Here is a 13611-nt window from a genome sequence, read left to right as displayed (position 1 = left end):
CTGACTAAGAACCATGAGGTTGTGGGTTCGATCCCTGGCCTTGCTCAGTGGGTTAAGGATCCAGCATTGCCGTGAGCTGTAGTGTAGGTCACAGACGTGGCTCAGATCCCCAGTTGCGGTGGCTGTGGCCGGCAGCTGTAGCTCCAATTCAATCCCTAGCCTGGGAACTTCCATGTGCCACAGGTGCAGCCCTAAAAAGCAAAAATAAAATAAAAATAATCTATCACTAAATCAATAAATTCTCATCACTGTTACTAAAAAAAAAAAAGTCTAAAAAAAGGATTAGTGAACTTTTTCCCTTACAGAATTTTTTTTAAAGTGGGAGAGCAACTTTCAACTGTTAATAACAACTTTAAAGACAAGACTAGTAGTTCCTATTGTGGCTCAGTGGGTTAAGAACCTAACATAGTGTCTGTGAGGATGTGGGTTCGAAACCTGGCCTCACTCAGTGGGTTAAGGATCCAGCATTGCCGCAAGCTTCGACATAGGTTGCAGCTGTGGCTCAGGATCCAGTGTTGCTGTGGCGTAAGCCGGCAGCTACTGCTCTGTTTCAACCCCTGGCCTGGGAACTTCCATGTGCCACAGGTGCAGCCTTAAAAAGAAAAAATAAATAAAATAAAAACAAGGCTAATTCATGTCCCTATAATCACACTTTGAAGACTATCATGTTAAAAGTTAAGATGGATATTCTAGTTTACATTCACTTTTAAGTTCCAGTACCAGTTTAAATTCATTTCCAGTTTATAGTAAGGTATATTAGATAGATGGATAGATGAAATAAAGAAGAAACTAATGTCTTCCTGCATTTAATTTAATTTCCTTTCATAAAGCAGTCTATAAAAATCACTCCTGAGTTTTGCTTATTACTACATTGGATTTTAACCTGAACTTTACTTTGGTTTGAAAAGGAATGAGATTTTCCCTCTATATTTTCAAATTTTGTAATAAATTGAGATCTTTCATTATTCAATATATTATAGGCAAAAGGCCTATTACAATGAAATACAACACTTTAAACATTTTTGCTTTGGGAGACTGTGGTGTAGCGCAGTGGCTAAAAGGGCAGGCTTGGCCCTAGAGTCAGACATATTCGAGTTTATTTATTTATGTATTTATTGATTTACTTATTTGTCTTTTTAGGACTACACCCGAAGCATATAGAGGTTCCTAGGCTAGCGGTCGAATTGGACCTGGAGCTGCTGGCCTACGCAACAGCCACAGCAACTCCAGATATGAGACGTGACTAGGACCTACACCACAGCTCACAGCAACGCTGGTTCCTTTAATGCACTGAATAAGGCCAAGGATTCAAAGGATTGATACCATGTCTTCATGGATGCTAGTCGGATTTGTACTGCTGAGCCATAGCGGGAACTCCCATTTAGTTTAAATCCTATTTTCCACTTAAAGCTGTGGGACTTTAAGCAAATTAATTAAATTCTCCAAACCTGAGTTTCCTCTTATATAAACAAATAAGGACAGTACCAGCCCTTCTTCATATGGCTGTTGTGAGAACTGAGGTAATGAATGTAAAGCACTTAGCTGAATACCTAGAATGAAGTAAGTATTCGTTTTTTTGTTAGCTACGTTACTGGAACATTTGTCCCAAATTATGTTTGTTTTTATAGTAGAGAAATATAACTTGTTTTGTTTTTAATCTGATTTTCTCTTTTTCATTTTTTTCTTCACCTATTTAGTGTCTTTTTTCTTGGAGCCATCCTTGTAATAACAGCTACTTTCCTATATGGTTATGATCCCAAACCTGCAGGAAATCCCACTAAAGCGTAGTGGTAATACTTTCTTTATCTGGTTTTTCACAATGGTGCACTGGGAATCTCAACATTAATCCTGCACAGAGGATTCTAAGAAGAAGTCATCGTGCTGAATCTGATTATATTGTTCAAATGGCTTGAAAATATAAAAGTTTAAAGATAAAATATATGTAATGAAACAAAATGTCTGTTGCATCTAGAAATCAAAACTTGAAAGTATTTCCAGGGATTCGAATTGGAAGAAACTTGAAATCTGAGTTTAAAAAGATTTTACCTTCTTGATTGCTGCAGAAAAACATCCTATGCACTCTTTGCAAGAGCACACAAGTGTCAGACATCAATTTTGCAAATTAGAAATATTTAATCTTGTTAAATGTTTTTACCTTACTCTTTCTGTACAGATAGATCAAATAACATGGAATATTCAGAGTTTGAAAAGTATAATTATAATTACCTATAAAGCTGTGAAGAAGTAGAAGTATGATTTGGAAAACATTTTCATGTATCTGAGATTTTTATATTTATACAGAAGATTACTTAACAAAGGATTGCTATATGTTGCAAAGTTCAAATGCATAAAAATTGATAAAGTAACATTCTGGGTCTGATTTGTCAGAGAATAAACTTCGTATTCAAAAGCAAAGAAATATACACATCTTTTTCTCCATCTACATTTTAAGATCTTTTAGTGCTTTAAAATGCTAAAAGCAATTTAGTTACTCCTGTGCTAGATAGTAGCCAGTCACTTTCATACTAATGGAGTTTTGTCTTTAAACTCTTAATTGTATTTCTTTTCTGTAAATCAGATAAATCCTTAATATTACTCTAAATTAAATTTTATGTGTGTTAACTTCCATTAAAGTTTAAAAGTGTAATTTAAAGGGATTAAATACTCATTTAATAATTTAATAATTATTGTCTAATGTCTCCATTTGGAGAATTTTGAACTATCAAAGCATATACTGTAAACAACTAGAGCGTTTTTAGGTGAATATTTTACTCACTGATCTGTAAAAACTTCCTTTAATCTGCAACGGTTGACAAAACAACAACCAAAAAAATAGTAGTACATATGTCAATAAATTGAGACCAAAATGACTTTTCTTGAACACATTCCAGATTGCCATGATATTACATTATTTTAAATGGCGCTATAACTATAACTTGAAGGCTGCTCAGAAGAATTTTCTAGGCCTCTCATAAACCCGGTGTTCCTAGGAGTACTCTGATTGCATGACCAAGAGAGGCGGCCAAATTTTGCATTCCCTTTCAGTGGCCCTGCAAAAGCTGAAAGAGCCACAGCTTTGCTTTAAGCTAGTGTCTTAAATGGGTTTCTTTGCCATTTGATTAGCACTGGAGTTGAAATTACAAATTATGTGAGTTATTTAATAAGTTGGTTCAGGGAGAGAATATATAGCAGATGTGATCAAATGAATTGGTGGGCACAAAATACTTTTCTACAATTGGAATATGGGTTTAATTTAATTATTAACTAGAGACAGAATTACCTACTGTGTATAGGAACAATTTTATTTTTTTCATTCATATATTATCTATTTTTAAAAGTCTCCCGTCCTGATAGTATAAAAACTATACAAAATATTTTTATAGAATTCTAATGGATTTTCTTAAATAAAATTTGGCCCAACAGTACTATGTTAAAAACTGTTGGGGACTCTTGGCTAGTTAGGACTGGCTATGTCACTTTGCTAATGCAAACCTAGCCTCTGCAGGACTCAGGCCTAATCTGTCCATCCAGAGTTTTAAAAAATGTTTAAAATTACAAAATATTTTAAATTAATTTGCTGGTGATTCCAAAATAGCACCAAGTAAACTTTCTGGAACCCTGGCTTATGATTTTCAGTGGCCATCTTTTAAAGTATAAAGTATTTATTTAATAACTTCACCATATTTTGAGGATGGTGTTTTAGACTATAATGATGTTCAGACTTACGTCTTATTATTTACTGCTAAGGGAAATCTAAATCCTGCATATATGCACAGAATTTTATATATGTATATGTATGTATATATATTTGGTCTTTTTAGGGCTGCACCCTCGGTATATGGAGGTTCCCAGGCTAGGGGTCTAATGGGAGCTGTCGCTGCTGGCCTACACCACAGCCACAGCAACACCAGATCCAAGCCGCGTCTGCAACCTACACAACAGCTCACGGCAATGCTGGATCCTTAACCCACTGAATGAGGCCAGGGATCGAGCCCACAACCTCATGGTTCCTAGTCGGATTCGTTTCCACTGCGCCATGTCGGGAACTCCATATGCACAGAATTTAAGACTAAATACAAAAGATTCAGTTTCAGCTCACACTGAAGTACTGGTTGGGTACTTACGTATTAATTTGGTGTGCATTCATAATTGATTATTAATTCAGATTTTCTCTCTTTTAAGACTTCAAAAAAAAAGATACAAGTAAATTATTAAATATCAGACATATTAGTTATAGTAGTAATATATTTTCAGGTGTCCAAAATAACACAATTTTCAACATTCCCACAAAAGTTTATAAAATGTAATCAAGAATTCTGAGAATGGGCAAAATAGTCTAAGATATATTTTCAAAGCAAAATTAGACAGGCATAATTTATATTATGCCTTCTGGAAGGTTATTAAAGCTTTGTGTAGTTTATAATTTTTAATTCATAAAGAAGTTAACATATTTGAGAAGGCAGACCTGTATTCTTGGTCATGTTGTATGTACAGATAATGCCATTTTCTTCTGTGTTATGTTGTGTTTTTATGACCCACAGAAACCTTATTGTATCAGTCTTTTGTAATGATGCTTCCTTGATTATTTAAATTCTTAAAGTTTATATGTGATCTCTCCACTACTTTGTTCATTATAAAAAGGTACTAACTCATGGGAGAAGAGAGCCAGTTAATAGTTCTATAAAAATTAAGAATATGGTATTTTGGAAGAAAAGTTTGAAATGCAACATGTAGATATTTTTCAACACAGCAGTGTTATCAATTCCTTAATAAGTGATTTTTAGAGAAGTTGTAGATTACTTTCTCGGTGGAAAATGTAGTGTAGAAGTGCAGAACTTAAATGTTTACATCAGTTTATATCGAATGTCACAGTTTCATAGAAGGAAAAGTGGTTTGATATTTAAACTAGATTTTAAGGAGACAGTCTCCTTAAAATCGATTTTGGGCTCAGTAGAGTTAAAGTAATACAGGCTATTAAGAATGGATATACTTTTCTTACATATCAAATGATTAGACTTATAAAATGTCACCGGAGTTTCATTTTGTTTTTAAAGAGTTTAGCATCACTCATTTTATTTACACTTTCATTGTTGTTAATATTTAATTACATGTGAATGTATGCTCTATATAAGAAAAAGTTTATCAAATTATTTATGCTATATTGAAAGTCATCTTAATAATCTCCCAGATATGTAGCATATTTAAAGTAATTATAGGACCAAAGGAAAAGCACCTTTATCAAAATCTGGTCCTGTGTGCCTTGCTTTACCAAATACCTGACTTTCTGGAGAATAGTACTGTAATTCATAACTTGGACACATAGGTTAAATTAGGATATTTTAAGAATAACTATAATTCAATTTTTTTGTTGTTTCAACATTTGCTATTTAAATCCACTGACAATTTTAAAATAAGTATATTATACAAGTATTAGTGAACAGAAGCTATTTAAATAAATTATGACACCATTGCTCTCTTGTTGAAATTTGAAACTTTAACAATTGTATATATTAGTCATTTTGCTTTTTTATTTCTTATATAATTTACTATGATGTTTTAACTATTTTTTTAATGACTTGGATTCTAAATTTGTCTACATGTCTGTGTATTTCATTTGCTTAGGAAGATTCTTTGGGGTTCGGGGCTGTGATTTGTATATTTAAAATTTTTATGGACATAATTCAAAGGAATGTATAAATTGGTCTTTTGTTAAATGCCCTTTTAATTGATAAATTTCTCATTGTCACTTTTTGGTATCCAGGTATTATCTATTCAGTAGATTTATGAAAATAGATTATTTCATAACTGTAAATTTTTTCCCTGTATTTCCTTATTTCCCTATTCATCTGTGTTTGACTTAACCATGAATTATTCTTTTCTCTATATCAAAAATGACTCACTGAGCCTTTTCCTACCTCTCTAGTTACCTTTGTCATGGATATGATCTTCTTTCCTTTTTTCTAGCCTATGCTCTAGCATGAAACATGGGATTTTATTTAAGCTAGTTAGAATTTCTCTATCTGTATGATGATAACAGCCTAAATTTTTTTTCCACTTTAAATAAATTATAGCTTTGCCAGCCTCAAAGTTAAGTAATTACAATTATTGGTATACATTTTCTTTATAATTTGAATATTTTGCTTCCATTGTGACTATCAATTCAATGCATAGAGATCAAATGATAAGCAATATAAAGGATTCTCTTCGCACCTTTGTTACTGAAGTAACCTTGTACAAAATGCTGTTTTAAAAAGATTATAAAATAAGAACATCAGCGTTTTTAAAATATATACTCTTCTTTGGATCTTCTTATGAGAAGCACTAACTGAAAAGCTTTAAATATTTTTTTTTTGTATTGGAATACTTGTTTTCTTGAAAGTATATCCCAATCTTGAACCCTGTGCTGTGCAAATATATCTTATAGATATTGCTGCCATTTAACAGAGTCAGATGGTGACCAGCAATTAGTAATCATAATTATCTTTCCTATTCTTCTTAAAAGAGATTTTTTTTCAAAGCAGGATTGATTAAATATACATTCCAGAAAAGAAAATATCAGAGGAAATAAATTGCCTTCAAATCTCAAAGATTTGAAATTCTACTCTTGTAGAGAGTATCTTGGTGATGATAAATTCAAAGGTTTCTCGAATTCACCTTTGGTTTCAATAATTCACTAGAGAGAACTCACTGAAAGCTCTTATACTCACTATAGCATTTATTACACAGAAATTAGAACCAGCCAAAGGAAGAGATACCTAAAGTCTAGGAGGGGTCCAAACTCCAGGTTTTCTTTACAACTGTTCACTCCACGTGGAGTCTTGGACAATGCTGTCTACTTTGGTCACCATCTGTGATTAGTATAATATCTGTAGATGTGTGTCATAGACTGTGGCCAACCACAAAAGTTCGTTCACACTTTGGTGTTCAGATTTTTACTGAAGCTTTGTTACTTGGCCTGATGGATTGATTCTTTGCCCGAACGGCTGGACTTATTTTCCAGCCCTGACCCGCCCTGGACCACTAGCTGACACCAGGCTCCAAGGGCTCATTTTAGGTCATCCTGTTAGCATAAACTATCAGGTGTGATTTGAGGGGCCCAACGTGAATAGTAAAGACATTCCTATCACCGGGACCTCCTGAGGATGTAGGCCCGAACATTGGGTAAGGCAAAATTCCTTACTACACAGTGGTAATACACGTCCTCCTGAATTGATGAGGATGACACAGCAATGACAATTGTTTATAGACTAAAAATTTATACATTGTCATTTTTTAATTTCAGAAATTTTGACAAATAGTTCTGAACATATGGATGTGACTCGAGAATAGAAAAACATAACCAGATACAGTGCTAAGTACATATGTAGTATTTTAGTTTTCAGTTTTGACATTTAATGACAATTCTATTAAATGCTAGAATTTTATTTATTTATTTTTAATTTTATGGCCACATCTACAGCATATGGAAGTTCTCCTGCCAGGGATTGAATCTGCAGCGACCCATGCCACACCTGCAGCAACGCCTGATCCTTTGACCCACTGCACCAGGCCAGGGATGGAACCTGCACCTCCGCGGAGACCTGAGCCGCTGCAGTCAGATTCTTAACCCACTGTGCCGAGGGTGGGAGTTCCAGTGTTGGAATATTTGAAAGACAAATTTTTAAATTAATTTATAAACTTTTAATGTATGCTTTATATTATACAGTTTTGAGATTTATTTATTTACTTATTTATTTAGAAGATCTAATAGGGTTTTTTGGTGGTTTGTGAATTGGGCAGCATCCCATCTAGCACAGGAGCTAATTTAAAATTACCATTAACTATCATTCTTCTGAGGAAGAGTTAATAGAATAAAACTGACCTCATTTGTTAGTGAGGTTCACAATAGGCCTTCACTGTTAACTGATGACTCCACATTTCCAGGCATCCTTTATTGGAGCTAAGTATTAGCCCTCCATTGGATCTAATTAGATTTTTTTATTTATGCATTTGTTGACATTTAATTATTTGTGGTTTCTAACGTGTTAAAATAACTTTTTAAAACAAGTAATAATGACATTCCTTTAGAGATAAAGAGTTTACCCAAGATACACACTTTCATCCTTTTTTAACTTGAAATCACTGAGGATTTAAAAGAATAATGAGGAGTTCCCATTGTGGCTCACCAGGCTAAGACTGTGACCAGTATCCACGAGGATGCAGGTTTTATCCCTGGCCTTGCTCAGTGGGTTGAGGATCCGGCATTGCCCCAGGTGGCCACGTAAGTCGCAGATGAGACTCGGCTGGGATCCTACGTTGCTACAGCTCTGATTCAACCCTTAGCCTTGGAACGTCCATATGCCGCAGGTGCGGCCCTAAAAAGAAAATAAATAAAGAATAATGAATGCTTTTATAGTGTTTTGGGATGATCATTGAAAATACACTCATGTTAAAATGTATTTTAAATGTAAAGTATTTAAAAGGTTTACTTAAATGTGCTAAGGCAGACTTCAGCTATATACTTTAGAATCTGTAGATATGTTTGTGTTTGCTCTTTTAAAAATACACTGTACATACAGAAACATGATCTGTAATTATTGAGGGTTTAAGTTTTCTCCTTTAGGCTAAAGTTTTATTGTGTTCATTTTATTTTATCTTGCTTGGGTAGTAAATACAGAAACTAAAAACTATTAAGTGCTTTTTAAAAAATACATGCAAGCTGCTTCAACAGACTTTTAAATATAGCAACAGTAATGTTCCCTGGGTGGTGATAGGATTACAGAAAATCAAGATAGAGGTGAGTTCATATTTCATTTTATGACTGATTCAAAATATTGCTATGAATTATAGAATTTTAAAATCCGAAGCTTACTTTGGATTTATATATCCAAATTTCCACTGCTTTATATTTATTACATTCCATTGCTCCATTTACCTTAAAGGCCATGTTTTTGTTTATTTATTTATTTATTTATTTATTTATTTATTTATTGTCTTTTTAGGGCCGCACCCTCGGCATATGGAGGTTCCCAGGCCAGGGGTCAAATTGGAGCTGCAGCTGCAGGCCTACACCACAGCCATAGCAACACCAGATCCTTAACCCACTGAGCAATGCCAGGGATCGAACTTGAGTCCTCATGAATGCTAATCAGATTCATTTCCTGCTGAGCCATGATAGGAACTCCAATATTTTGTTTTTAATAGCATTATTGCCATTTTAATGACTTCAACCATGCTGTGATAGGTTCAGCTTAGCTTTGAAAAATTCATGGGTTATCTCCATGCATTCACAAAGTATGCATTATTAAGGACCTTTTTTTAAAATTTAAAATTTCTTGGAGTTCCCACTGTGGACAACAGGATGGGCAGCATATCTGCAGCGCTAGGACCCAAGTTAGATCCCTGGCTCCATATAATGGGTTAAAGGATCCAGCATTGTCACCCCTTTGGCATAGGTCACAACCGTGGCTTGGATCTGACCCCTGGTGCAGAAACTCCATATGCCAAAGGGTGACCAAAAAAGAGAAACAAACGAAACAAAAAAACCAAGGGAAAGAAAAAATTTCTCCAGTTTTTCATTTTGAAAAATTTCAAATGTATATGAAAGTTAAAATAATGATATGCCTGATTACCCATCACCTAATTCAACAATTATTAACATTTTGCCATACTAGTTTTATCAGGACACTTTATTTCTAAATACCTCATATCCTAAAAATAGGACATTTTTCTAATGAAACTCAATCCCATATCACCCTTAGGAAAATTTAAATTAATTTGATTGTATCATCTGTGTTATATTCAGATATTTCCAGTTGTTTCAAAAATGGCCTTTCATAGTTTGTTCTTTCTTTTTACGGCCACCTCTTTGGAAGTTCCTGGGCGAGTGTCTGAATGAGAGCTGCAGCTGAGGCCTACTGCCACAGAAATGATCCACACCTCAGCTTGCAGCAATGCTGGATCCTCAACCCACGAGCAGGGCCAGGGATCAGACCCACAAGCTCTCAGAGACAACATCGGGTCCTTAATCTGCTGAGGCACAATGGGAAATCCTACAGTTTGTTTTTGATCCAGGATTCAATCTAAGTTCATACTTTGTACTTGATTGTCTCTTTTAGTCTAGAAGATCCTTCCCTGTACCCAATGACTTTTTTCCCAGACATGACTTTTTGTGGGTTTTTTTTTTTTTTTTTTTCTTTCGCTTTTTAGGGCTGCACCTGTGGCATATGGAAGTTCCCAGGCTAGGGGTCGAATCAGAGCTACAGTTGCTGGCCTACACCACAGCCATAGCAACGCCAGATCTGAGCAACCTACACTATAGCTCATAGCATCGCCAGATCCTTAACCCACAACTCAAGGCCAGGAATCAAACCCGCAACCCCATGGTTCCTAGTCAGATTCATTTCCACTGAGCCACAACAGGAACTCCCCAGACATGACTTTTTGAAGAATCTAAGTCACTCAGCTCCTATCCTTGATCTGTCTATGTCCTTGACTTGTTCCCTTTATTCACTGTGTTTCCCTTGAACTGGAAGAAGTCCATAGGTCTGATTAACTTCAGGTTAAATGCTTTTGAGAAGGATATTTCATAGGTTATCCTGTAGATTTTATATCATATCACATTAGAAGATGACATAATTCTAGATCTTGTTATTAATGATAATCACTTGATCAAGGTGGTTCTTGCCAGATCTTTCCATTATAATGGTCATTTTTTTCCCCTTAGTAATTACTTTCTTTAGGGTAATATTTTGGCATCATGAGAATGTTTTTCTTTTTTCTGACAAGCCTTTTATTCAATGGCTTTTCTTGTTTGGCCAAGGTGTGCAGTAGCTTGATGTGGGATTTCAGCTCCCAGACCAGGCATTGACATTGACCCTGGGCCACAGTGGTGAAAGTGCCAAATCCTAACCACTAGACCACCAGGGACTCCCAACTGATGAGTCATAACTGAATCATTTACTACATGGAGGTGCCAAATGGTGATTTAAAAATTACGATTCTCTAATTTTCTTTTACATTTAGTTTCTATTCATCATTTTAGAACGACTGTTTCCCCTCCTTTCTTTTTTCAAAAGCCCCTCCTTTTTTTTCAGTATCACTGTCTTCAACCTTCAACGTATTATAGTCAAATACAGTCACGTTTTTTTCTGATGTTTGTAGAGTGAGCCAGTGAAGCCACTGCAAGTTAGCCTCTGTATCTTTTAGACATGACCACATTAGTGTTTGAGTTTTTCTTTGCTTCTGGTAAAACACATCCCAGGCTTGCCTTGTACTCATTCTGTTTCAGGCCTGGGGAATATCAGCTATTTCTCCAAGGAGCCCTTTCTATTCCTTTTTGGGGGGATAAAATTTGAACTCCTTTCGCTTCTAGGCCATTTTTCAACAGGTAGAGCTAGAAAATAAAATTATTAAAAGTTCATGAGGAGTTCCTGCTGTGGCTCAGTGAGTTAAGAGGATGTGGGTTTGATCCCTGGCCTCAGTAGGTTAAGGATCTGGTATTGCAAAAAGCTGTGGTGTAGGTTGCAGATTCGGCTCTGATCCTGGGTTGCTGTGGCTGAGGCATAGGCTGGCAACTGCAGCTCCCATCTCCCCCAGCCCAGGAACTTCCATATGCCTCAGCTGTGGCCCTGAAAAGAAAATGAAAAAAAGCATGAATTCAAATTGATGTGTACAGTTAAAATTTAAGCTTTTTTAAAGTTTTATATTTGCTGCTCTTTTATTGTAAAATGAAAATATTGCTTCTGAGTAACAATGTATTTGCTTGTATGTTTTATTATATAGCTTATGTTTTAGCACTACAATACCAGTATTACTAATGGTAAATATACTGAATAAAATTTCAGGTTTCTTTGCAGTTCTCTTTGTCCTTAGAATAACAGCCCACTAAGAATGTATAGTTAATGGAAATTATTCTTTTCTCTACATGGTTATGCTATTAATGTGATATAATTAGGTTCATTTGGGGGATTTTGTATTCAGTTTTATATTTAATTAAATTTTTTATTGCTTTTGGATATGTGAAGTATTTGCATTGCTCAAAGTTAAAACTATATAAAAAGTATACTCAGATTAGTCCACCTCTCACACAGAGTTGCACTCACTTCCTAACCACCTCTACAGGTAATTATTTTCATTAGTTTCTACTTGCTCTTTCCTGTATTTCTTTCTCTTTTTTTCTTTTTCCTTTTTTTGTCTTTTAGGGCCACACCCATGGCATATGGAGATTCCCAGGTTAGGGGTCGAATTGGAGCTGTAGCTGCCCACCTACGCCACAGCCACAGCAACTCAGGATCCGAGCCATGCCTGCAACCTACACCACAGTTCAAGCAACACTGGATCCTTAACCCACTGAGCAAGGCCAGGGATTGAACCTGTGTTCTCATGGATGCTAGTCGGGTTCATTAACTACTGAGCCATAATGGGAACTCCTTTCCTGTGTTTGTTTAAAAAAAAGATTATCTATGTTGCTATATTTACTGTATTTCTTTCACTATGTGAAGTGTGTTCCTTGCATTTAAGTTTCCTTTTTATGTTTAAAAAGGTTTTTATGCTCTGGTGGTTCTAACATTTTACATACTGCTATGAGCTTGTCTAAGCTTCTGCTACTCAGTTTGCCTCTTTTAAATGTTCTTTGACTCTCATCTAATTGCCTTTGTGACAATCAATGAACTTATTCTACTTTCTCCCATCTCCTCACATTTGTAGTTGCTTTATTTCTATGAAATGTTTTAAACTTATAACACTTACACACTATTTTCTCCCTCTAGTCCCTGCATTTGTTATAAAATTAAATGTATTTTAAGTAGACTTAATACTCTTCACCAGTACTTTGGCTGAAGGCTCCTCAGTCAAGTCTCGGCTGAATGAAGCTCTTATAGTAAAGTACTCAAGAAGGGCTTTTAAGTACAATAGTCCTCAAGTTCCAGCATGTTTAAAATTTCTTCTAGAGCCTGGATACTTTAAGTATAGCTTGACCGTTAATCTTTGGTCCATACTTTCCTTGAGGTATTGTTTTTTTTTTCAAATGTTATTCCATTGTTGTGTTGCTAGACGTTATTGTCAAGAAGTCTGGCACCACTTGATTTTTTTTTTCTCCTTTGGAAAAAAAAATGTTAGTTTTGTTGCGGTTGGTTTTGGCCCAGAGGCCCAGATCATTTTTTCCATTTCGTTTTCCCCTGGATCCTCTGGTTTCTCTCTCTGGTTTTTTGTTGTTTTGGTGTTTCTGTTTTGTTTTGTTGTTTGTTTTGCCACACCTGCAGCATGTAGAAGCTCCCAGGCCAGGGATCAAACCTCACCACAGCAGCGACCCAAGCTGCTGCAGTGACAATGCCATGTCCTTAACTCACTGCACCGCAAGGGAACTCCCCCCTTTTTTCTCCACATAACTGATTTATTTGTCTCCCCCATGTTTCTTTTTTTTTTTTAATTTTTTTTTTTACAGAATAAAATACATACATTTACACACAATTACATTCACACAGATTATTATAACATGGATCTTAAGAAACAGATTAAGTGACCCCACTGGAGAAGTGGAATGGAAAATATGCTGAGACAAATAGGAAATTTATTCTATACTTTATCCCAATTTTATGGCTTTCATCTTTACTACTTAGTTTTATCTATTAC

The 13611-nt window shown here is 35.3% G+C and overlaps 1 protein-coding gene across 16 annotated transcripts in view; it reads left to right on the top strand.

Annotated features, from left to right (window-relative positions):
• SLC35A3 (solute carrier family 35 member A3) overlaps positions 1 to 6087 on the top strand; it is a 74947-nt gene extending 68860 nt beyond the window's left edge. For 13 of the 16 annotated variants that reach the window (XM_085020936.1, XM_085020935.1, XM_085020933.1 and 10 more), the window contains one exon: positions 1698 to 6087. In XM_085020936.1, the coding sequence (XP_084877062.1) occupies positions 1698 to 1788 (91 nt within the window). In that variant the 3' untranslated portion in view covers positions 1789 to 6087. 16 annotated transcript variants of the gene reach the window in all.
• Positions 6088 to 13611: the final 7524 nt, after the last annotated feature.

The sequence above is a fragment of the Sus scrofa genome, chromosome 4 (assembly GCF_054392235.1).
Source record: "Sus scrofa isolate SSC_HxYL_T2T_F1_AM1 chromosome 4, Sscrofa_HxYL_maternal_Yorkshire_Landrace_v2.0, whole genome shotgun sequence".
NCBI lineage: Eukaryota > Metazoa > Chordata > Mammalia > Artiodactyla > Suidae > Sus > Sus scrofa.
Note: the sequence above shows the minus strand (reverse complement) of the source record. Positions and strands in the feature narration are given on the sequence as shown.